Here is a 26,222-nt window from a genome sequence, read left to right as displayed (position 1 = left end):
AAGGCTCGTTTGGGCTCACGCTGGTAGTTCCGCAATCTCGCGCCCCCAGTCAAGCCTCAGCCCGCCCCCGTCTCACCAGTGTGTCCGGAGGTCAGCGATGGGCAGAGGAAGCCACTTCAGGAGCGTCCGATGTCGGCAATCGCCCTCTGCCTCGGCCGCGCTCCGCGGCCTAGCGTGCACGACAAATCCCCGCTGCAGCGTGTGCACAGCGGCCGGCCTCCACGCACCAGCCGATCAGCCGCAGCGGCCGCGGGGGAAATCGGCGGTCGTAGCTGGCGAACCACCGGCCAGATCGGGCCCCAATTCGGTGGATCCGTGCGTCGTCCTCTGCCCGTCCAGTAGAGCCAGTCAGATTAGTGTTCCTTGGACATGGGATGGGCTGATGAAGAGTCGAAGCGCCCGGCTGGCGAGAGCCTCACAAAGGTGCGGCCATGTTGGTCTGGCGCCCTCTAGCGCCCCCAACAAAAACATTTATTATTATATATTAAAGTGTATTGCAGACCTAGCCACAAAGGCAACAAAGTTAGCAGTAAGTGTTCAGCTTGTGAGAGGAAAATAGCCCACAGACCCATGCCAGTATCACCTCTTGCCTTAACCACTGGATAATGGAGAATCATGGTTTTGGGAATGACTGGTTTAAGGAGGAAAATCCTTACTTTTCTCCTAGCCCAATGCCTCAGGACACCACCGTGAACCTCATCAAAAGGTAAAAACGTTGAGTCATCTTTAACACCTCTCACTCATTTGTGTGTCGTCAACACCTTAGCTAAATGGGTCAACCTGCCTCTGTCCATCTTACATAAAATCTTCCCACTCCTCCAGAGCAACCACTGGGTGAAACCTGCAAATCTCTGGTCTTGGCACACCTTGATTATTGCATTGACATCTGCACTAGGCCCCCAAAGTACCTCATTGAGAAACTTAGAACTTTGCAAAACCAGCATGCCCGTAAGACACACTCGAAGAAGGACCACATTAGCTTCCCCCAATTGCTCCACACACCAACCGAAAAATGTCACTTTAAACCATCCATTTCTTAACTAGGTCTGGGAGAGATTGTAATGATGGTGGCAACATTGACATTATTCCCGAATGTTGCACTATGTGTAATTACTCGAAATTTTGCATTAGCAATTTAGCATAATTTGGGCATGTGAGAGCCTTGTTCATGCCACTCCTGCCAGGAGGTTTCTCTAACAAGTCACCTGCCAGTATTAAATGTCACTTTTTTCCCCAAGTGGCAGGTTGGGTTGAAAAAAGTCATGCAAGATAACTAGCAAACCACATTTCGCTTTATATGAGTTATTTTTGCAAAGTTTTTATTGAATTTCATCTTGTGTGAAAAAAATGCATTCACCTTTACTTCTAAACTAATGCACCTTCAAAGGGCTAAAGCACATGTAGGTACATCCTTGGGGGTGCTCAGGATCCTACTAACGACACATAAAGCGCAATACACATTTCCAAATAAATAACTTAGAGAAAGAGACATGTAACTACTCTGCGGATATGTTTCATGTACCACTCTAAACATGGTAAATTCAACACTGCACAGACTCACAGCAATAACAAAGAGCACCATCCTTCCCCTATCTGAATGTAGGTGTATTACAAATTACTGTATTATTAGGTTATTGTAGAGTTTTTGGGATACTGGGTATCTGCTAAAACGTAGCAGCTGTCCCACCCACCCTATTTAGAATGTATAGAATCATACCAGTAGCGGCAGCTAACAAAGGAGGTGGTGCGGCATGGGGTGGGGGAAGAAAACGAAAGCAGTTACATGGATTCCGCCGGCCACCGCCTCTCCTCCGTCCCCTTCTCTCCTCTGGCAGCAGGAAGCACACAGCCTCCCAGAATCCCCTAGCCTGTCACAAGGCTGCGTTACAGCAGCATTGTGATTGGTCTAAGCGCAGTCGTTCGGCACTCAGACAGTATATGGGAGGCTGTGCATGTTCTCCACTCAGGCTGTACAATACAGCCTGGTGGAGAACATGCTAAGTTTGCGTGACTATCTGGCTGGCCAAACTGTAATGCTCACTTAGAAAGTACCTACCACACCTCTCCTAGCTCTGAACAGCCCAGCCCTGACCAACCGCTCAACTAACTGAGCCAGTATGGTAAAATAAAATGATGATAATAATGTTGCGTTATTATCATTTTTTTCCCTTTTGAACTTCTCAGTGAGCATTGGGGTGACGCTCCTCCGCCTTAGCGGAGGAGCCACAGCTGAATCTGTCAAGATCCTGGTATACACAGCCAGACACCATCAGATTGGAGACCAAGACAAAGAAGTGTAAAAAAGATAAACACATGCAACAGGAGTTTCCATTTGTGCTTCCACAGATATGGAACAACATCCCTGTATACATCAGGACTGCACCAACCCTCTTTCAATTCAGGAAAGATTTGAAGATGTGCCTCTTCAGAGAACACTAATGCATGAGTCAGACGTAGGAACAACCCACAAACCAGTTACATTTGCAATTACCTATTGACTACTCCTTGCCTTTGACCCTGTGTACCACTTGGTTGCTTTTGGCTAGGTTTGCGCTACACAGCTATCACATACAGACATACATCTATACATAGAGGCCCTAGGTTGTCTAAATAAGCAAACATCACCACTTTTTGGCTAGTGCCCTGCATCTGCCAAACTATAAATAACCCCCAGGGGCCTCATGTAGAAAAAATAAATTTTAATATTCCTATCTAGAGAATAATACCAATTCACTGTTTAGAAACAGCAAAATGTTACATACTATGGGCCAGATGTATCAACATTAGTATGTGATTTGCAAATTGTGATTCTTACAGAATCACAATTTGGAAATCGCAATTCCTAAAGTATGACAATTTTATTTTCAAAATAGCAATTCCGAATGGGTTGAAAATCGACCTACCTCATGAATATTGAAAGAGGTAGGTCGCAATTTGCGACTCACTAGGAATCACAGGCATCACACGGATGGGGGCCAGCTGGAACAAGCAGATCACCATGTCTGTGACTACTTTTTAATAAAGCAGGTTTTTCTATATGCAGCCTGCTTTCCTTAAAGGAACTGGGACTGCTTTTGGAAAATAAATTTTTGTTTTGTTTTTTTGTTTTGTTATTTTATGAAGAGGAGGGATAATTTCCTCCTCTAGAACAATTTTTTTTTTTACATTCACAAAGGGGGGAGTGTCCCCTGTAGACCCCGATCCATTTGCAAATGCAAACAGGCTTGATATATCTGGCCCAATAAGTTCAGTGTCTTAAATAACAATTTCTTAGTATATGCTATTTAAAAATACCAGGTCTCATGCATGAAGAATGCATTTGGTAAAAGGGGTCGCAATTTGCCCACCAGCTTTTACCGATTGCATTTGTGTTTTTTCAAACTCCTCACCTGTACACTAATAGGTCGGTTCACAAAATGCAGAATCATAGTGCTTGACTGACCTAATAAATCTTCCTGATGTAGGTTGCAAATTGCAACCCACTACGATTGGCTACAATCATAGAGATGGTGGCACCAAATTTGTGATTGCTTTTAAATGAAGCATTGTTTATTTTATTTTAAATACAGACACAATTTCATAAAGGAAAACGGGATGCGCTAAAAAAAATAGAACAGTTACACAAACCTTTTACCCATGGACCACTGCCTCCTGCTAAAAAAATGTTTTTATCAACATGTACAAATAGGAAGGGGTCCCTTGGGGACCCCTTAATGATTGTAAATCTCCTACCACCTCCTTTGATTTGGAGATAAAATATTAATGTTTAATGACCAGTTTGGAGTCACAAATCATTAATACATACCATAAGCAATCTGTATATGCACACTCCTCCCAAATACAAATTCCTTAATTGTTTCCTTAACCCATTTAATGATTCAGAAAACACTTTCAAATCCGTTAATTGGGTTTATTGCAATACAAAAAGTGTTTTAGCAGTTGAAAAACATCAGATTTACCAGATTTGCGACTATTAAAGTACTTTGGGGCATATGTATCAAGCCCTTTTCCTGTTTTCAAACGGGCCGATTCTCAGAATCGGCCCGTTTGCGTACGGGAAAAGGCCTTTTGGGATGTATCATCCCAAAAGGGCATCGCAAATTAGAGAATCGCAAAATTTGCGATTCCCTATTTTGCAATTACATTTAAGGAATCTCAAATTGCAATTCCTTAAATGCGATGTAGAAAGCACCTACGTTGTGCGTATTTGGCATAAGAAATCGCAAATTACCACCAACTTACAGTTGGTGGTAATTTGCAAATTCTTTGAAAAAAGCACTTTTTTGCTTTTTTCAAAGTGCCATGTGGCACATATACATGCCCTTAGGGCATGTATGTGTGTCACATGTGCACACATGCACATTTCAGGGGTACAACAGGGTGCCCTTTTGAAACTCTTGCACCCTTGAAATTGCGTGCGCAATTTGCGAGTACCTATTGGGTACTCGCAATTTGCGCACGTAATGTCCATTCATTCCTATGGGCCTCTAGGCCCATAGGAATGAATGGGAAGGGGTTCCATAATTATGACTTGCAATTTGCGAGTCGCAATTAAGGAATATGAGGGAATCGCAAAAAATTTGCGATTCTCAAATAGCGATTCTCTAAAAATCGCTATTTGGAAATCGCAAAACCTTTCATTGATACATATGCCCCTTTGTACATTAGACCTACAACAGGTCAGGACTATTGGCTTTGTCAATGGTTGTTAGTTACATAAGATAAATAAGCAGCGAATATGGCTTGTAGATAATATTGAAAAAGCTTACACTTAAAGCCCTGGTGACAGTACAGCAATGTTGCTGCTCCTGAGTTTCAAAAAGAGAAGGGAAATCCAGAGTGAAAATGAAACTCTTTAAAGGATTTATAAGAGTGTCAGTGGGAAATTGGAACATCTACAAAAAGCCGGTTTAATGCAACATAACTTTTAAAAGGGAGAGGTGCACAAGTAACCAGAAACAAATCTGTACATCAAAACCCAAGCTGGATCCGTTGCCCCCCCATGGGCTGTCAGAGGATTGCTTAAGGCTTGCTTAAAGATCATTCCTTCGGGAGCAAAGTATCAAGGCATTTCTGAATACAAGCTCTGGAGGCTGGCACTTCGAATGTCTGGTGCAACCACGTACCCCAAACTAGAACACCAGAAGACGGCACCAGCATCAGTGATCCGTTATTGGCCCCGTACACCTCCACAAGAGGTTGTCGAGTCCGCCTTCACCTCTCAATGTGGAGCTGTCAGTGCAGAGAACGAGCAAGAGTTCCAACATTCTCTGGGAAAGATGTCATTATCACCGGAAGTCCCAAATCTGCCAGGTCAAAGGGTGGAGCCCAGTGAGGTCACAGGGACGTATGTGTGAGTGCGCCTCGCGAGTGATAGTGCACTTTACAAATACATATAACATAATATGTCAGTGCTTCATTTGTAAACAAGCATTGAAAATGCAATAAGTCTCTACTTTTATTAAGTTAAAGCCATTTGCTTTGCTAATGGTATTGTATAGTATGGCTTTAACTTAATCAAAGGCGAGACCTATTGCATTTTTAATGCTTGTTTATTATCTCGCTGTGTGTGCTTCTCCAACACCTTTTTTCCTGTCTGGTATAGGATCCAGTCTCCCCCAAGTCATTCTTCCACTCATCTTCTGCTCCCACCCTGCATGGGCCTGAATGTAGCGCCCAGTACCTGTAAGCTGTAACTTTATCAACAGGATCCCTGCCGTCATAATGACTCAGCCTATGGCCCAGGAGCCCCACCTACTAGGCACCCTCCATTTTATTTGCAAAGTTTTGTATAGCGCTGGCTAGACCCGGAGGTATCAGAGCGATTTACATGTTACATAATTACATCAATTACAGGAGCCAAGTATAGACATAGGAGAAAAACATGAGATTACACAATAATATGGGTAATTAACGCGTAGTATAGCCAAGACACGGGGAAGAGGCAGGGAAGGGGAGGAAACACAGCGAGGAGACGAGGAAAACAGTGTCAAATGTCTGGCTGGGTAGGTGACGGCAGAGGTGCTGAACCAGAGCCAAACTCCTCTATAGCTGCATAGGACAGCTCCACCGGGCATCGGCCAAGATTGCATGGGTTCTGCTGTAAGTATGAACAGTTAAGGTATCCGCCCAGGGGGCATCGTCATAGCTCCATCAAAGCACCGGTCCCACTGTTACTGGGAAGTGCCGACCGCCTTGTCCTCCAGCTCCCCCCCCATGTCAAGAGTGGGGAGAGAAGAGATGCAAGGGGCAGTTCCAAAGTCTGTAGAATTGTGGGACAACCCATCGTTCTTGCCTCAGTCCTCTTGTCAGGAGTGAAAGATTCACCACCTTCCTCCACTGCCACTCACTACGTGCTTGCCTAAGCTCTATTTTCAGGTGTGTCACTCAATTCAATTAAGCTTTATTCGACAGTTGAGTCATAAAAGCACAAACAAACATCACACATATAAATTACCTAAAAAATATTTAAGACAAGCATTAAATTCAATATTTCAACCATCAATAAGCTAAAAAACTATTAAAAACTGTATACAGATATTCACAGAGTTAAAATAACACGTATGTAAGACCTTTGTATGTGTTTCCATCATAAAAGTTAAAGTTTCAATAGGTTTGTACTAGTGCAATCGATTTCTACAATTTGCCATCATATCTCAGTGCTTTAGATCGTAAGCCCCAAGCCCACCCTAGAAATTTGGCCACTGCTATACAAATGAGAGGGGAAGGGTCAGTGCTCATAATGCGAAGGGCTGTCCGATAGTTCCTAATGCCCAACAATTTACATACAGGTTTTATCCAAATTTTACGGGGTTGTATGTACATTGGGCAGAAAAATAGCAAGTGTTCGACAGATTCGCATTCCTCAGTGCAGTTGTAGCATTTATTATTTTTGTTTTGAGTATTTTTCCAATTTGAAGTGAATTCTGCAACCGGAAGGGCACCCACCCGTAGCTGAAAGTATAGCTTGCGGTCAAAGGGCCTCTCTATTATGTCCCAGTAGCTTTCGAGTAATGGACTATTTTTAAAATCAAGAAAGCGACCTGTTAAGTGGGAGGAGAGGCCTTGTGTAGTTTCTATCATGTAGACCCATTCCCAATAGATAGCTTTCAGTTTGCTCTTAGAAGGGAAGGTAGCATTTTCTGGGTCGTTCCAAAGCTCAAACAGACCTATGCTGCGCAGAAGGGATTTTATGCTGCATAACCAAGGAATGTTATGTGATGAATTAGATTTAATTATGTCCATGAAGCCGCACTTATAGTGCTCAAGCTCGTCTGTGCACCAAAGGCGACGCCAATATAGCAGCGGGCGGAGCTTGACGAGGTGTGCCAATGGTTTTTTACCTAAATCTAACAATAAAGGGCGCAGTGGTGTACTGGCAGGTAAGCTTGTGATTTTACGTAAAAATGCATTTTCAAGCACTACCAGTTTATCCAAGTTGCTAAAGCCCCAGAGCTCAGACCCATATAAACATGAGCTCAGCACCATTGCACCGTAGGCTTCCAGAGCTGGGGAAATTGGTTTGTGTAAGATTTATTAAATCTGGTCAAAAGGGCACCTGATTTTTGTTTGTGTGTTAGTATCACTCGGTCCATTTGGGAGTCCCATCGCATATCCTTCTGAAGTGTAATACCAAGATATGTGAAGGAGGCTACCTCCTCCAGGGGTAGGTTATTCATGAATATTTTCCCCCCGAATGATCTATGTGCATTGAAGGACATAAATTTGGTCTTTTCGGTGTTTACCAACAAACCCCTCAGTTTGCAGAACTCTTCAAAGCGTCCAAGTGCCTTCTGCAGGCCACTTGGGGTCTTGGAGATAATCAGCGTGTCATCCGCAAACATGAGGATGGGAACTCGTGAACCGGCCAAAACAGGTGCATCGGTGGGGGTCCGTGAGAGAAAGTCCACCACACCGTTGACAAAGAGCGAAAACAGGGTAGGCGCCAAAACGCACCCCTGTCTCACACCCCTGTCAACCGGGAAGTCTTCCGTCACCTCACCCACCTCCCCCCAGCGGACCCGTGCCACGTTGTCCTCATGAAAGCGGATGACTACAGAAAGGAGTTCAGGTGCACAACCCATCTCCCTCATAACAGCCCAGAGTTTGGTTCGTGGAACCAGGTCAAATGCTGCTTTTAGATCCACGAAAACGGCATATAATGCACCCTTAGCTAAGATCACTATCTTCCAATATATGATAACAAAGCGGAAGATTTGATCAATTGTGCTTGTCCGCTTGCGGAAACCCGCCTGAGCGGGGCTTAGGATGTCCTGTTCTTCGACCCATAATAGGATCTTGTGTAAGAATAGGCGGGCCACTATCTTCTGGATTGAGTCAATAAGGCTAATTGGCCTATAATTAGCCGCAATAGACTTGTCCCCCTTTTTAAATACGGGGACTATTTCAGCTCCCTTCCAAGAGGCGGGAATGTTGGCACCCTGAGCAATTGCATTAGCAAGGTGCAGGATATATCTGCACCATAGGTACCTTTCACTAAGAAACACGTCTGCAGGGATTCCATCCATCCCGGGGGCTTTACCCTTGATAACTTTATCTAAGGCCTGTTCCACGTCACTTAAAAGAAATACTACTTCTGTGTAGTACACATGGTAGTTGGTGTCACCACTAGGTGCATCTTCTATAGGAGCTGCATACTGTGGTTTAAAATAACCAATCCAGGAATTCTTATCCACATTATTCTGGGGCTTTTCAGGGAGACCTCCCCTATCCCACTTATAGATGTCCCAGAATTGCTTGCTATTCCTTAATCTACAGGCTTCGAGAAGATCTTTCCACTTTCCATTATCCCATATTCTTTTCGCATTATATATTGTTCTCCTGTATTCCACCCTTGCCAATTTTACTGAGGAAGCATCTTTCGCCCTGAGTGCTCTACCAAGTTTTGCTCGTGCTTCCTTACAGTCAGCGCTGTACCAACCCACAGTATTATGGTATTTGGGAGGTCTTTTGGGAGTAGGTTTGATAAAGTATTTCTTCAAGCCCTCAAAAAATATGTTATGGGCTACTACGACAGACTGGTGGGAACACATGTCTGTCAGAGTTTCGAGGGATTGTAAAACATTAGTTACTTCTTCCTTTATTGCAACCAATGAGTTTGGGTCTTCTATAATCCTATCCCATTTTAGATAACGCTGATTGTTGGCCAAGAATTGATTCTGCACGGGATTCAGCTGCCGTGCTGCAGGTCCACCTTTAGGAGGTTGATCAAACAGCACCACAAGTGGTTGATGGTCACTCTCAATACGGTCAGTAACGGTCATATCAATAAGATTTGCCCAAAACTGTACGTGAATAAGAAAATAATCTATACGGCTCTCCCTATGGCCGCTAACAAAGGTATTCTTAGCGCGTATATCCGATTTACTTCTGCCATTTGCGGCCCTCAGATGGCTTCCTAAGCACAGACCTTTTAGCTGGATTGCAGCCTCTGTCCATTTTTTTATGGGAGCAATTTCTAGGGACGGGATTCCCCATCTAGTGTCTTCCTCAACAGTAAGTTGAGATATGTCATGGCCAAGGGGCTCAAAGGAAGTGTTAAAATCACCTGCTACTAAAGGCAGTATGCTGGATGGCAAGAGGTCTAAAATATCTTTGAGATCTTGTACAACAGGAGATTTTTTCCCCCCCGGAAGACCACGTGCATATACGTTAAAGAGTTCCACATTGTGACCAGACTGGAGGGTCAGTCTTATTGAGATTATATCATTGCTAGACTTGGGACCTGCTTTTATGTGGATCCCCGTATCCTGCTTTACCCATATAGTTAGGCCACCAGAAGGGCGGCCTCTTTTGCTTTTTTTAGCTGGTACGTAGAAATTAAGGTAACCACTGCAGTTTATAGGATCTATTGCCCAGGTCTCTTGGAAGAGACAGATGTCATATCCCGTCGTGAAGGCCATCCAATCTGGGCTTTCGATTTTGGAGCTCAGACCTGCAATATTCCACGACAAGATTGACAGAGTTCTCTTTTCTTTCCTTCCCCCCTTGTTGGATACTATATTCTGTAGTGGGGTTCTTTGGCCGCCTCTCTCAGGATAGTCCAAGCTGTCTTCCAAACATGTACCCATGTTGAGCAGACCGCTTGGGCTATCTGTGCAGTGTATTAGGCATCCCGTTTTTCCCCCTGGTGCTTTCCCATATACTGCCCCTAGCTGGTTTGTGTTCAATAATGGTTCAGCATTCTGCGAATTAATTTTGCTACCGTAACGATAATCATTGATATTAGTAATCAAGTTAATGGGTTTACAGCTATGGGCATTCGTGGTGAAATCTTGATCTATGTTATGTTGTACTTTCCTAACCAGGGGCTGACGTCAATCGCAGTCCTCTAAACTAGAGGCCTTGTCCAGCCCATCCTGTAGATTTAAATGGCAGTGGATCCTACCTTCATTGGCTGGAGCTAATAAACCAGGCGTATGTAAGATAGATTGTGATTGGCCGTAGTAAAAGAAAGACAGAGGTAATGAGAGAATAGGCGAATTAAAATTAGATCTCTGCCAATTACAAATATGTTCGACTGCTTTCTTGTCTCTAAAATTTATTACGACACAATCTCCCTTTATTGATTTATTCATGGGACCTACCCAGTCCACTCTTCTGGCAAAAAGTATCTCAGTTGAGACATTCAGAGGCAAGGGACGATTTTGGTTTAGCCAGAAGATGCACTTATTTTTTAGTTCACCATAGTTTTCTCGCTTATCGTCACTCAAGGGCTTAACCCCTGCCAGAATCACCACATAGGGTGCAGATTCTGGGGGAAGATGTAGCCTAGGGAATATTCCAACTACCTTTTTGGGGAGTTCCCTCTTCGTTGCCTTGTTTACATGCGCTTTTTGTGGTATTGGCCCCCTAGCGTCCGTCGTGTTGCGGGTTATATCGTTTGTTGCTCCTCGTGATATGTGATCTAGTGCTGATGAGTTAGAAATAGGCGGAATGGGTGTGGGTTTAGGGATGGTACTCACTATAGAAGAGCTTCTAGTTGGCAATTTATCAAGTGCGATCGTGGGCTCTAGTTCGCTACTTGCATTTTTATACTTTGACAATGCAGATGCATACGAAAGCTCTAAACAGGTCAATCTATTCTCTATAGCATCTAGTCTATCATATATTGGGAGACATGTTTTGTAGAAAATCGATTCTAATTTCCCCCAGAAATCACAGTCAAAAGCTTGCAGCGAGGGTGGAGATAGAGCTCGAGTAGAGGGTACTGATGCAACATCTAGAGAAGCAGGGATGGATTTCTCGATGGGAGCTTGGATCTCCGTATAGCTCTCATCTGGGATAGTTCGTCTGGTCTTTGCTTTTTGTCCGCCGTTTGGTGGATCGCCATATTTCCTTTTGGGTCTCTGGGTCTTGCTAGCTCCCCTATTAGATGGCATTATAATTTTATCTTTTGGGTTCTTGGCAGATCGGGTTTTAACACAAGCAGGGATACTAGCCCTTACGTGGCTGATATCTTGGCTTTCCCTAGGTCTTGAGTTCAAGTCTTGTCCTTCTGAGTGGGGTTGGCAACGAGGATGCTCTTCATCAGAAACATCGTTATTTGCGATAATCTCACAAGACGCCGAGGTAACCTCTTTGCCAGGTCCTGATCTTACAGCTGGGACCGGAGATTTCACGTTGGATATACGGCCCAGGGAAGAGCGCTTTTCTATCACAGAACCCAAGGATAGTCTTTTCTCTGTTTGGTCTATTTCTTTGTCGAGGATCGAGGATACTCTCACCAAGAATTGGTCAAGCGTTCCCACGATAGATTTTGTGCCTGCCATTATCATACGCGGTGCTATTGTAACCAGCACACTTTTTAATTGTCTCGATTGAACCAGTGAAGCATGTATTTGCACAAACACGTTTGAGAACGTCTGTAAAGGCACTGACCTTATTGCGTGTTGACAGGGGAGTGTCCCATCCCAGCCTCGTCCGGTCTCGAACGGGCACAAACGGGCCCGCCCTTGGCCCGGGCTTCGCCCGGGCGCGGCCCGCGCGCGTCCCGCGCTGCGGTGCTACTGAGGGCCTGAAATAGGGCCCGGGCGCTGCAAGATGACGTGTGCAATGCGCGCCGGGCGCTAAGGCCTCTGGGTAATGTAGTCTTTTCCCGCGCCGTTCCCCTCACGGCGTGGATTCCAGCAATGTCCGAGGCAGGGATGTCGGAACTCGATATGCCCCTCAGACGAGCCGTTCCCCTCACGGCTGGCTCAAAAGGAACACAAAACAAGTAAACCAGGTGAGCGCGCGTCCCGCGCTGCGGTGCTACTGAGGGCCTGAAATAGGGCCCGGGCGCTGCAAGATGACGTGTGCAATGCGCGCCGGGCGCTAAGGCCTCTGGGTAATGTAGTCTTTTCCCGAGCCGTTCCCCTCACGGCGTGGATTCCAGCAATGTCCGAGGCAGGGATGTCGGAACTCGATATGCCCCTCAGACGAGCCGTTCCCCTCACGGCTGGCTCAAAAGGAACACAAAACAAGTAAACCAGGTGAGCGCGCGTCACTCACTCTCAGCCGTCCAAGTTACACTAAATGTGGGAACCCATGTGAACCAATGCCCAAGCAGTCGTACGAGCAGCCATTCCACTTGACCCCAGACGCCGGACTCCTCATTGAGTTTCACAACTATTTTTAATTGAAAGGCATATATTTGCTGGTGACTCTACCTATGCTAAAAAAAATGAACAAAATAGGTTAAATGAATGAAATTCAGATATATTTTGAGATATCATATGGGGTGCACAAGCAGCACAAATGCAGAACGTGTTCTTTATTGAAGTATTATATCAACTATATTGAAATATATATTAATTTGAGATTTCCACAAGTTTATCTGTTATTGCTCTATAAATGTCAGATTGATTGCAAACACAGAGGGTCCTTATAACGCTTCGACCTATTCGTTGTTTTTTCTTCCCTTAGAGTATAGCCGTTAACATCAGACATCCAAAAGGGGCGAAAATAATACGAGAGGTATGTTTTACAGAATATTGAGGGTGACTTTCACCTAAACTCTATGATTTTTTTTCTTTCTTTTCATTGTTTGCTGGAAAACCTGTGGTTCTGACACGGTGAGCGGCGACCTCGTGTGCTTTTTAAAGTGGTATAACAATAATTGTTATTATGATTGGTTTTCACACTGCTTAGGACGTTTGTAAGCTTTGCGGGTGTTGGTGTATTAAGTTTGAGTTCAGTAACTATCAGAGGGATCATTAAGGGTGTATGTTGAATAGGTGGTTCAATGTGAAACTAGAAGTAGCCGACACTTTAAAGAATGCTAGGTCACGCGTTTATATGCACAGGTCTATATTTTATAAGGAAGATTATCCAATAGCTTTCCTCTCTTTTTGGCCCAAGTTCACAATAGTTTTTTGCCCTGCCGACAGTAATGCAGATCGATAAAAGCACATTTTGCCTGTGCACCCTCGCTTAAAACGACGGTGAGTGTGCAGAACCTATAATGTGCGTAAATGCATTTTGCACATCCATCCCACACACTCACAAAATCCTTGCAAGTGGACAGTGCTGGAGATCCGTGGGAACAGATCTGTGCGTACTATCAACACACAGGGATGTACTCATGTGCACAGTGTTTGCTGCTGACCTCCTCCATCCATGTGGGAATCATGACCATGTGCCAAACTCCCATAGATGAAGGCGCAATGTCGGGGGAAATTTGTATGTAAGGGAACATGAGGAACAGGAAATCTATCTATGAACTTACCAGCAAGGGCCCTTTTCAATGTCTGCAGGGAAATGCTTTCGCTGACCCCTCGTGGGACTTGGGGCTGAGACTCCAAGGACCTCGGAAGCCTCTCCTTCCTCCCCACGTGCTTATTAGGAGACAATGGGCCGCATCACAAAAGATTTTTGACTGGTGGTGCTAGGGTAGTGCTTGCTCTACTCTAAACACCTTATGCAGTACAATCTGTAGAAAAAGAAGTGCCAGTGCCTTTTTTCAGGAGGCCACTGCAGCTTGCACCATCCACTGCCCCTTCCAGTGCTGCCAAAGGCCATCAAGCTCCTTCAGTATGACCATTTGGGCTATTCTAGGTCGCCCAAAGTTTTAGGAATGACCTAGCCGAGCTTGTATTATATTTTTTGTACAGTATGTTTAATTAATAAACACTCTGCTGACAGTCCTATACTAAAAAATAATAATCAGAGAGCACCACCCTGTGGTGAAGTGGAATAAACAAGTGCCAGTTTAAGAAGTAAGTGCTGGTTCTGAGTACAAGTAAACACAGGTACAAGTTAAGCACTTTATACCATGTATTGTGAAAAATGATTCTGGAGGTGATAATGTGTTACAGGAACGTCCGCGCACATTTGCTGCGTGAGTTTTTGTTGTGCTGGTGATGTATTCTGCTGTTTTTTGTCCTGTTGTCTTTTTTTTGCTGTATTATTACAATGTGATTTTGTTTTGTTGTGCTTCAGTTTTTTTTTTGAAAATTTTTTATTGTGCAGAGAAAAGGTTACAAGCACGGGCCTACAACTGCCAGGGCCGGCCGCTAGTAGTTAAAGTGGTCAAGCAGTTCTAAAACAATGACTGGCCCACAGGGGCTCCGCTATATTACAGTAGCTCAGGCTGCACGTAAGGGAAGTCAGGATACACACTTTTAATATAAATAACAACAAAAATAAAGAAAAACAAAAAGCAAGGCGAGACGACTTGAAATGGGCGTCGAACCACAGCCGGGGGACTCCACACCCGACCACCCGAGGGCGGTCAATAAAAGGAGGCCTGAGAGGGAGGGGGGGGCCACGGGAGAACCAAATCTGTACTCCGAAATACGAGATAAGCAAGGAACCCTCAAGGATCAGGGGGACGAGGCAACCCCAGACGTATCCACCAGGGGGGGAGCACAGATAGACCCGCGATACACGTTCCACTGCCCCCAAATTCTACCCCATGCCCCCGGTTTACCACGAGCCACATACACAGTTTTCTCCCTGAACATGCACCAGTCCATGTTCTCCTTCCATACAGACACGGTGGGAGGCCGTTGGGAACCCCAAAGCTGCGCTATATCTCTCTTTGCGATCATGTTCCCCAAGGCCGCCCACCGAGCCTGAGCCGCATTATAGTCATTGGGCTCCCATACATTCAGAACACAGCGACGCACCTCCGGCAGCAGAGCGACCCCGGTGACTCGTCTCATAACATCATGCACCTGGCGCCAATATTCCGCCACCTCGCGGCATTCCCATAGGATGTGGAGAAAGGTGGCACTGAGCCCGCAGCCACGCTTACAGAGCCCGTCGTCAGAGAACCCCATCGAGACCAAGCGGGGGCCCGTCACATAAACACGATGGAGAATCTTAAGCTGGACCAGACGGAGACGGGCCGGGATGGCCACCTCCTTAGGGGATGACAGTGCAGTCTGCCAGTCCTCGTCGTCCAACTCCACCCCATCTCCCGTCCATGCCTCCCGAAGACGCACCAAGAGGTCAGCCCGATTATTTATCAGTTTTTTGTAAATCAAGGAGATAGTACTGTCGGGGACGTGACCGTCGAGTATGCGGTCCTCGAGAGGCGAAGAAGCAGGGACCGTGGTCCCCTCCCCAAAGACCGAGAGCAGGGCATGCCGAACCTGTGCATAACGGAAGAACTCTCTTTCACTAAGCTCGTGCTCGCTCTGGAGCGCCGCGAAGGATTTAACCGCACCTTTAACCCATAGGTCCCCCACTCTGCTGATGCCGATCGTGTCCCAGTGCTCGAAGCCTTTCGTTGTCCAGAGGCTTCCCAAGCGTTCTGAGGCGAATAAAGGAGTGGCACACGTTAAACGCTCACTCCAGCCCATCACTACGTTCGCCGCCTTCCACACACGTACCGCAATCCTAGTAGGGCCCGTGAGGGTCCTACCAGCGGATCGAGAGTAAAGCGCTCTGTTATAGTTACCGCCGGGAAGCAGGAATTTATCCATCTCATATGCCGGGTTCAAACCAGGAGCGTACGTAGCATGGTTAATGGCAGACAGCTGGGAGGCCCAATAGTACCGTCTAATATCAGGAAGCGCGATGCCCCCGTCATACCAGGGGAGAGTCAGCTTTGCCAAAGCGATGCGCGCTCGCCCGTCCCAAACCAGTCTCCTCTGCAAACTCTCCACTTCCCTAAAGTAGGCCGCCGGAATGACATCGAAGGAGTTCTGGAGTGCATAAAGAAATCTGTGAAGGGACATCATTTTAAACAGCGCCGCGCGACCAAGTGGAGACAAGGGCAACTTACACCACCGAGCCGTATCCGCCCTCAAACGCCGGAGTGGAGACAGGAGATTCTGCTCATAGCGGACCGCCGGATCCAACGAAACGTACACCCCCAGGTATTTAAAGCCGGACTGAGATATTTGGAGCGGAAGCCGAGGCGGCAAGAGAGGAAGGCCACCAGAGATAGGATACATGCAAGATTTGGACCAATTAATTATCAGACCCGAATTTCTCCCGAAGGAAGTAAGGACATCAAAGAGAACATTGAGCGACTTCCGCGGCGAGGTGAGGTACAAGAGAATATCATCCGCATACAACGAGACCCGATCCTCGAAGCCCGGGGCCCACCGGAGCCCCCTGAGCGAGGGCTCCCAACGGAGCCAGGCAGCGAGCGGTTCCAAGGCGAGAGCGAAGAGCAGAGGGGACAACGGGCACCCCTGCCTAGTTCCCCTCCCGAGAGCGAAAGGCCGAGAAACCCGCCCATTGACAACAACCTGAGCTATTGGTCCAGCATAAAGAAGCTTCACCCAGCTAAGAAATCCCTCCCCAAAGCCAAACTTCGCCAAGACGGCCCAAAGGAATGGCCACTCAATGGTGTCAAAGGCCATCGTGGCGTCTAAGGAAACCAATATGGCCGGTTCAGAGAAGTACTCCGCCCTAGCGAGGACGCCGTGCAGACGCCGTAAGTTGAGAGCGGTATTACGATGAGGGATGAAGCCGCATTGATCCGGATGTATCAAGTCACATATAACGCTCAGCAAGCGATTAGCGAGGACCTTAGCAAGGATTTTGGGTTCGGCATTTAGTAAGGAAATAGGCCTATATGAGGCACAGCGGTCACGTGGCTTACCATCCTTGGGAATCACCACTATAGTAGCCAGACGCTGGTCGTCGGGAAGGGAACCCCTCTCGAGCGACTCCTGAAACATACGACGGAGGAAAGGCGCGATTTTATCCGGGCGTAATTTATATAGTTCAATCGGCAGGCCGTTGGGGCCCATAGCCTTGCCCGAGCGAAGGGAGCGAATCGCTGTAGCAATCTCGTCGACAGACAAAGGGGCATCCATCAGCTCGCGGTCCTCGACGGATAAGCCGGGCAGGGCAATATCCCGCAGCAGAAGACGAGAGTCGTCCTCATCTCTATCAGACACCGGGGAGTACACAGCCCGGAGGTGGTCATCAAAACACTCCACAATCTCACCAGGCTCAGTCACACACACTCCATCCGAAGCCCGAAGCTCCAGGACCACACGATTCACTCTCTCCTTCTTGTCCAACCAGGCAATCAGCTTACCAGCCTTGTCTCCGGCATCATATAACCTACCCTGCTGCTCCCTATACATGGTCTTGGCAGCGTCAGTAACAAGAGACTTATATTCAAACTGCTTCAGGCTGAGGGCATGCAGCCCATCCGGAGTGACACCCGCCTCCAAGGCTGCCTCCAGCCCCGATATTTCAGTCTCCAGCGTCACCACCGCCTCACTCTTAACCCTCTTAGCCTCCACTATCTGGGACAGGGCATGCCCGCGGAGCACTGCTTTAAAAGCTTCCCACAGAGACACTGAGGACAACACCGACCCCTCATTCTCAAGAAAATATTGATCAATCGACTTAATCAGGCTATCACGGATCTTGGGGTCTCGCAGGTACCAAGGGTTAATAGGAGCGATCCGCCCAGCGGACCGCGTCCCAGTGTCAAAAAGCAACCACAGTGGGGAATGATCAGAGATACCCCGGGCCAGGTGTTTAACCTCTCGAATCCGGGCAGTCTGGGCCGCGGGCATAAGAAAATAATCCAATCTGGAGAGACTCCCATGGGCCCCAGAGTGAAATGTGTACTGACACTGTGTCGGATGCATTAACCTCCAACAATCCACCAGACCGAAGGTCTCCAGGAGTCCGCCGAGCCACGCCTGGGCAGCAGGGAGGGCCCTGGGCGGGTGGCGATCCAGGTCACCCGAGACAACCGAATTAAAATCCCCACCCATAAGCAAAAGACTGTCAGGAAGCCCAAGCAGCATATGACCCAAGTCTGAGAAGGTGGAGTTCTGGAGGCCCGGGGGAACATAGACCGAGATCAAGGAAAGGGACTGCCCCTCCCACCTCCCAGTCAGAGCCACATAGCGCCCTCTATCGTCTAGGACTACCCCGGTGATCTCTAACGGAAGTGAAGATCGTAGGAGAATGCCTACCCCTCTAGAACCAGTGGTGAAACCAGAATGAGCCACGAGTCGGTATCCCCCCCTGTTCATGGCATGACAAACATTACCAACCAGATGCGTCTCCAGTAAGAACACCACATCAGGAGTCAGACGACGCAAATATTGCAGCACAACACCCCGTTTGATACGGTCCCCCAATCCGTTGACGTTCCAAGACATCAATCTCAACCCGTCCCCCCCCATCCCCTCCAGTAGATCAAAGGTCCCCTAGCAAATAGTGTGCTTCAGTTTTTAAGTTGCATTCTGTTTTGACTGTTTTGTTTTGATGTGCAATGTTATGTTTTATTTGTGGTGCTATATTTATTGCTTTGTGTATGTTATTCTGTTTTGTTTAGTTGCTTACTTTAAATATGTCAATAAACACAGCTATATTTCCTGACAAAACAGCACACGCTTTGAAAGGTCCTGTGACAAGAAACTATTTAAACAGCTACTATTTTGCCATTCAGAGTTGGTGGTAAAATAGCGCTGCTCGAGCTCTTTAACCACTAAAGGCACCGGTCAGCCCAAAACTGTGGCTGCCGCTGGTGTTCACCTTACATGGTATGATCCAGTGAATACAAGAGCCGCCTTAACGTGCCTTCTGCTGTGCTGCTCGTGAAGGGCTGGCGAGAGAAAGGCAGGCGAGCACTTATGCTTCCGGTCTGGCCCTCCTGCCCTACCGCTGCTCCTTTATTAAATGGGTTTCAGTGTATATGTTTATGAAGAACCTTTCAATCGTACTAGATCTTTTTTATTTATAAATCTGGCCTTTAATCTCTAGTAGGAAAGTGCAGGTGTGCAGGATGTGTGGGAGCCGGGAGCGCCCTTTAGTCACGAAGAGATGCCACGTTATCTTTCTGTGAGTTTGGTTCCATGTCTTATCCAGTGCTTTAAATGGGTCAGGTGCCCAGTATTTGCACTCCCTTCATTTGAAAGGGAAAGTACCTGCACCTCTCAGCACTGCTACAGTACCTGTAATGGGAGAGTACCTGCACTTCTCAGCACTGCTGCAGTACCTTTAATGGGAGAGTACCGGCGCTTCACATGAGCAAACAGGTACTCTAAATAGTGAGTACCTGCACTTCTGTATTTCCATTTAAAATGCTGGTCTTATCTGGGGAGAGGGCACCACGTTGTGCAAATGATGTGGTGTCTATTCTAATCTCTGCATGATTTCATTTCTGTCCTAACGAAGAGTTTCTGTGGTGATAAATGGCTGTAGGATGACCACCTTCTCGATAGAGGTTTTGGTTTGACAATCTGCTCTTTAGCAACACAGTTTATAAACTATCGACAGATTATGTTCCAGTTATGGAAAGAATTATTGGGTGAAGACTGCATGCATAACTTAAATTAGTTTCATGTCTTTCTGGCAATCTCTCTGAGAACACAACACAGTCTCCAATGTTGGTGTTCACCCTCCAGCTCTGTCATAACCGCCAGTTCAAATTGGTAATAAAACAACAAGGGTTATATTTACCCCAGGGATCTGATAAGCTTGTCTGAAAGTCCTTATATTGGGTGTACATGCCATGACTAGTCACCTGATAGCCAACAAACATGCTGATTACAATTTTCTGTCACTGTTTTATTAGGAACGGTTGTTTCTATTTTCACCATAAAAACTGTTTGTGTTTTTCTGCGATTTTGGTGCTTAGGCGGTGTGGCGGCTTTTCTTCCTAGGCTAAATTCTATCTTGTTCTTTATCCCCCCTACCCTTGCATGAAAAATCATACCTCCCTCGTTTGCTGCCCTTTCCCTACTAAGAGGTGAAATGTATGGGGCTGTATCGAATTTCCAATGCGCGCACATCAGAAGTCCAAAGTTAAATAATGTTCATAACCACAATTATTCTCGTTGTCCACTTTTAATCCAAAGTATTTAGTCCGGGGCAATACGTATCTAATTCCTTTACAGACAATGCAGATTCCTTCGAACAGTTCATTATTGATCCATTTCTTGTAGTCAGCATATATTTCTTAAGTGTTGATAGAGCCTCAGTTTTGATACAGCCAACACGTGTTTCGTCGGTATTCTATCATACCACGACTTCTTCAGGGCTGTAAATAAGGCCTCAATATATAGTACATGCGTTATGCCCCTCAAATTGGACTGGTTCCAACAAGGATGTAGGTTCACAACTGAATAGTCATAATGGTGTGTCTCAATAGTGCAAACAGCTGCTTGTGTGACTTTGAACGGTAAGTTACTTGTAATGATATTAGGTCAACATTGCAACTTGTAACAATATACGGTGAGTACGCCATATAATGTTACAAGTTACAATGTTGTACATTATTACAATTTTGCAATGTTGACCTAATATCATTACACGTACTTACTGTGTGAAGTTACACAAGCAGCTGTTTGACGTTTGACATACGTTTGCTTTATTTCAGTCAAGTAGAGTGTGGCGCCTACTCCCCCTTTCTTACTTTCATCCAGTAAACCTCCATTCAGCTGGAAATCGTGATTCCACATATCTTGGAGTACACCATGTAGAGCAAAGTGGAAGATATGTATTTTTGCACACAATCGAGGTTGTAAAATACTCAATTTTTTACCAACATACACAAATACTTCCTTTGTAACTTACTTTTCACTGAACACTTTTTAAACAAAAATGTAAATTCATAAAATGTCTTCCTATATCAAATTCATAAAAGATAATTTCAATTTCTTTTCCTAATACATCACCAGATCTTTTTCACTTGTGGTCTTTGCACTGAGTTACTGACTATCACAGGGTACAGCCACCACGTGTTTTTTGGTATAAAGGCCACTTCCTCAGGCCTATAGTTAAGTCATCAAGACCCACAAAGAGTCTTTTTGAATACACTAACCACTTCTTCTGGGCTTATGAACCTCCAATCCTATTATAAAAGGTTTGGGGCTGACATCTTGTTTTCCGATTCCTTGAATGGGCACCATTTTCATGAGGTTTAACTTGTAATTTTGTGGTACAGGTGTGGATTTACTTAACGGTAATAATAAAATTGCATACAATTTTACCGTTGCTCCCAGTGCCATGCAACTCAACATGAGGGTCTGCGTGTTTTGATTTGTTTTTATCTGTCACTGGAATAATCAATGGAGTTTCGAACCTTTTATGAGTAATGGGCCATCCTCAGGATGGCAATGATCACACCTGTGCACAAGATTCTTTGAAACAAGACATAACGGGCAAAAATGAGGATGGCCCAAAGTGACCAGGAATGGGTATGCTCGATGTGGTAATAAGTTGGAGCAACTTATTACTGGAGTGAATCACAAAGAGCGAGGGCTGGTAATTAACCCAGGGAAAAATTGATTCCTAAGATTATTGTTGAGAGTTCCTTTGTTAGGATGAATCAGTCATTGATTAATTGCCTAGTGGACAGGCTCAGTGCAGGTCCTTGTCCAATTGGTGCATTCCAGCTAATCAGCTATTGAGCTTCTTCAGAACCCACTACATTCATACATGGGTAAAACTGCATACCTCACACCTTCCCCTTACATACACAGTTTGCGTGTAAAGGAGTTCTCCTGCTCCCATTCACAACACCCTGCCCCCTTTTTCGTAAACTCCCGTTCTCTGCGAATTACTGAGTCAGACACTGACTGACCGGGTCTGCATTACTTACCCTAATTACTATCTGTTGTGTGGTTCTGCCTTACTGTCTTCTAAGTCCTTTCCCTCATATCTCTCCCTGCACAATATTTCTCATCCATTAGCGCAAATGATAATGAATCCAAACTTGTGTGTTCACCAACTCCAGGACAAGAATCGTCTGACCCCCGGCACAATGACATTTAGCTATGCATGCGTTCTCATTCTCCTAGTAACAAGGCCATTTCTGCAGTGCCACGCCCGTTTGTGGCCTCTTATAGTGGCACTTAAGTCTTCTTCCTGCAGTGGCTTGGCTTGTTTGCTGCAGCGGTCCTGTTCTTCACAAACAAAAGGATTTGCAAGCTCAGGACCGATCTTTGTAGACAGCAGCTGGCTGCGCCTTAAATACAGGTCCTCTTTCTACCCATGAGTTTTAATTAAATCTCATGACACCAGTTTGTTCTGAACAATGCACATATGAAGTAACATATGCACGCACAGTGTGATGACCAGTGCAAAAGATATATTTTGTACGGTAGGTTGGTGCATAATTGCCCAATACAGCTGTAATTTACAATGTCTGGTTTATAACTTAAGTTTACGGCCTAAAATACCTTATTTACATCTACCAGGAATTCAGAAAGTGATTCTTAAAAGACCTAAATCAATTTACTGCTACAGATTTCTCCGCCACGAGATGGGAGAGTCCACACTAGTAAATCTCACTCATTGGGTGGAAAGTAGCTTTTCCTATTTTTGTTTTCAACCAATTTTATTTAGATTTTAAGTAAAATAAAGGTTTACACAGTACAAATCAGATAAGGATAACCTCAAAATGTCGAGGATCAATTGAACAACATTAATCGTGTGGCATAAAGTCCTTGTACAAACTGGCAAGGCTATAAAACAGAGGCGTTTAAGTACAAGCGTATTGGGGAGCGGAATAGTACTAATAATACCCTAAGATAGATAGTAAGGTTTCCCCCAGTGGGGCGAATGAACTGATATCCTCACAGAAATTTAACATGTCAAATTAAAAGGTTTGGATTTTTGTAAGTACTTATCAAAGGAGTCTCATAGCCGCCTTGCAACGGATGTATTGTGTTGTTTTTTGTACATTATATTGTCTCCGCTTCTGGTGGAGCTTAGCGTGTTCCACCATTTATTGAAGAGGACATCAGATGTCAATTTCAATCAATCAATCAATCAATCAATCAATCAATCAATCAATTTCCACTCTAATAGTATCGTCTTGACCCCCAACGTTAACATGATGTGTAACAATAACAGTTCATTTTGAGGAAGCTCTAAGGGAGAAGGGTGGGCCGTGATTCCCAATGCGACGTCAAGAAGTCAATCATAAGCGGTATTTTAAAAATGTCTTCAATCATACGTTGTATTCTGGTCCAAAAAGGTTGGGTCATTTTACATAAGAGGAACATGTGTTTGAGGGATCCCGTTGCCTCCCCACACTGCCAGCACTTGTCCTTTGTGGTGAAGCCTACTTTGTAGAGCTTGGATGGTGTTCAATAAGTCTTATGTATAGACCAAAATCTGGATTGGGCTAGCGCCGGAGTGATTTTTGCCATAAAGGGGGAGTGCCAAATTCTACTTCATGTTGAGTCTGTGAAGCGGCTGGGATATGAAGGAGACATTTCTTTATTAGTCCTTTATGTAAATAGGTCCTGGGAGGTTCGAGCAATTTATAGAAGCGCGGTGCCGAATGTCCCAACTTCCTAAAATTACTCAGCAGTCCTGAGAGTTCGGGAGTATGAGGTTGTATCAATTTCGAAATAGTTCTCTTCAGTTTCAACAAGTTGTAAAATTCTATATCAGGAAGATCATATTGTGTATGCAAGGCAGCTCAGAGTATGGGGTTAAGAAATGTACCCAGATCCCCTATTATATTTATACCTTTGTTTGCCCATAGTTCCCAGAATATCGTTCTCCCATCTAATTTAATACTGTGAATGTGCCACAAGGAGGCCTGTATCAAACCATAGAGATGCTTGTGTGATAGTTTGTCTACTCGCAGTAATGCAATAATCCTGTCTAGAAGTATACATTTTGAATGATCTAGCCACAATTTTGCGATACCACAAATAGAAAGATTAGAGCTAAGAGGTAAAGGATGAATTAACTACGCTTCAATCTGTAGCCATGGAGGAGAATGATCGTCTAATTACCTACACCACCATGAGTCCTGTGCAGCCAAAAAAGCTTGTTGGTATTTTGGAAAGTTAGGGAGGTTAAGGCCTCCCTTGTTCTTACTCAGTTTCAACGTATGACTGTAAATCCTGTTCCTCTTACCCTTCCATAGAAACTCACATTTGTTTATCTACATTTTTTTAAAAAGAGGTGAGAGGAAGATGAAGAAAATGCGTGTAAGAAAGTTAATCAGCGGAGCTATCATAATTTAGTTTCTGTTAGACCCCACCGGGTGATTTGTTTGGGGAACCATGTGCTCAGTAGATCTTTAATTTTAGATGGTGTTTTGTTTTCATTAATCAATAGGGAGTTGTTGAGGTCGTTACCAAATCATTTGCCAAGATATTTGAGGGCCTCAGCTTGCCAGTTCAGGGCTGAGTCGCCTAATATCAAAGTAATTCAATGTACATTTAAAGGAAAGACATTCATCTTGGTTCTGTTTAGGGAAAGCCTGACACCACGGAAAATCTCTCTATCTCGTTCATAATGTGAGGGATGGCTACGTCTGCTGCTTCCATGAATACTAGCACATCATCAGCATAAGCAGCAACCAGCTGTCTGCCAGATTGGAAGTGAACACCTCCTATGTTGGTGTTGCATTTAAGGGAAGATAAGAGTGATTCAATAGCAAAAATAAGAATGGGGATAGCAACAGCCACGCTGTGTGCCCTGGGTTAGTGGGAGTGTTTAGAGACTTGGCTGTTATCCCTGACCTTCGTCACTGAGTTCGAGTATAGTGCCATTATCATGCGAATGAAGTCTTCTCTCAATTGGTATTTGTGTAAGAATGCCCATAGAAAGGCCCAAGTGACCTTGTCAAATGCTTTTTCCACGTCCAGGGCCAAAGCGGCTGATGGAGACTCAATGCGGTTCACCTTGTCGATGGTGTGGCAAAATAATCAAATGTTGTTGGCAGCTAGTCTGCCTTTTAGGAAGCCAGTCTGGGAGGGAGTGATAAACTTTAGTATGGCCGTTTTTAGTTTCTGCATGAGTATTTTAGCATATATTTTGCAGTCAAGGTTAATTAGTGATATGTGTCTGAAATCCTTAACATCCAAGTGGTCTTTCCCCTCTTTTGGGATCACTACTATTATAGCCTCAGTTGCGAAACCTGAGTCGCAGCCGGAGTTTGCATATTGCCCATAGATAGATCTTAGGGGATCAGCAATCGGCTCTATGAAGGTTTTGTAAAATGTGAACGTATAACCATTGGATCACGAGGCTTTCCCATCCCTTATGCAGTGAATAGCTTTCAGAACTTCCCACCTTTAAATGGGAGCATTAAGAGAGATCCGGTTCTCATGAGACACAACAGGGAGAACGCATAAGGTTAGATATTCGTTGCTTGTGTTAAGGTGCACAAGTTTGTTAGGGTTATACAGGTCAGTGTCGAAGATGTGAAACACATTCAGAATGTCCTGGGTTGATGTGGATATTTTCCTGGCATTGTTCTTGATAGCAAAAATGATGGCCCTATTCTTACACAGTCCGCTTTTGAAGTCCGTGAGCACTATTTTGTTTAAAAAATAATGGGGATAATGGCTGGCTGCTTCTTGTATTTGCTGTGTGCCCACACAGCACTCGCGGGACAATGGGGGACGCTTCTTGCATGGAGTGTTATGCATGCATTCACTTTAAAAGTGGCTGCCCTTGCCCCCTACACAGCACTCACTGGACAAGGATGGCTGCTTATTGTATTTAAAACGTTTAAGCTGAGCGCAGAGCCCGCTTCAGGGACACCGCACTGTGCTCTATTTCAGATTTTGTTTTTACTTTAAACTTTAATGCTGAGCATGGCATTAAAGTATAAAGTAAAAGAATAAAAGCTGAAACAGAGCACGGTGTCCCTGAAGTGGGACACTGCACTCTCTGTAATGCAATAGGTCTCGCATTTTCCAAACGTTGACCTATTGGTATTGTAAATAACAATGGCTTTTATTATTCCAGGTTTTTGAAACCCATAAATAAGTCATTGTCATTTACAATGCCAATTTGTGAGACCTATTGCA

General features: G+C 45.1%; 1 protein-coding gene across 1 annotated transcript in view; it reads left to right on the top strand.

The window, feature by feature from the left end:
* SUGCT (succinyl-CoA:glutarate-CoA transferase) overlaps positions 1-26,222 on the top strand; it is a 3,154,468-nt gene that overhangs the window by 115,906 nt on the left and 3,012,340 nt on the right. Inside the window, exon 5 of the mRNA XM_085607431.1 lies at positions 12,928-12,978. Within this exon, the coding sequence (XP_085463557.1) occupies positions 12,928-12,978 (51 nt within the window). The remainder of the gene's footprint in view (positions 1-12,927; positions 12,979-26,222) is intronic.

Source organism: Triturus cristatus, chromosome 5_2 (assembly GCF_964204655.1).
Source record: "Triturus cristatus chromosome 5_2, aTriCri1.1, whole genome shotgun sequence".
In the NCBI taxonomy this organism is placed as follows: domain Eukaryota; kingdom Metazoa; phylum Chordata; class Amphibia; order Caudata; family Salamandridae; genus Triturus; species Triturus cristatus.
This window is presented reverse-complemented; position numbering and strand designations above follow the sequence as displayed.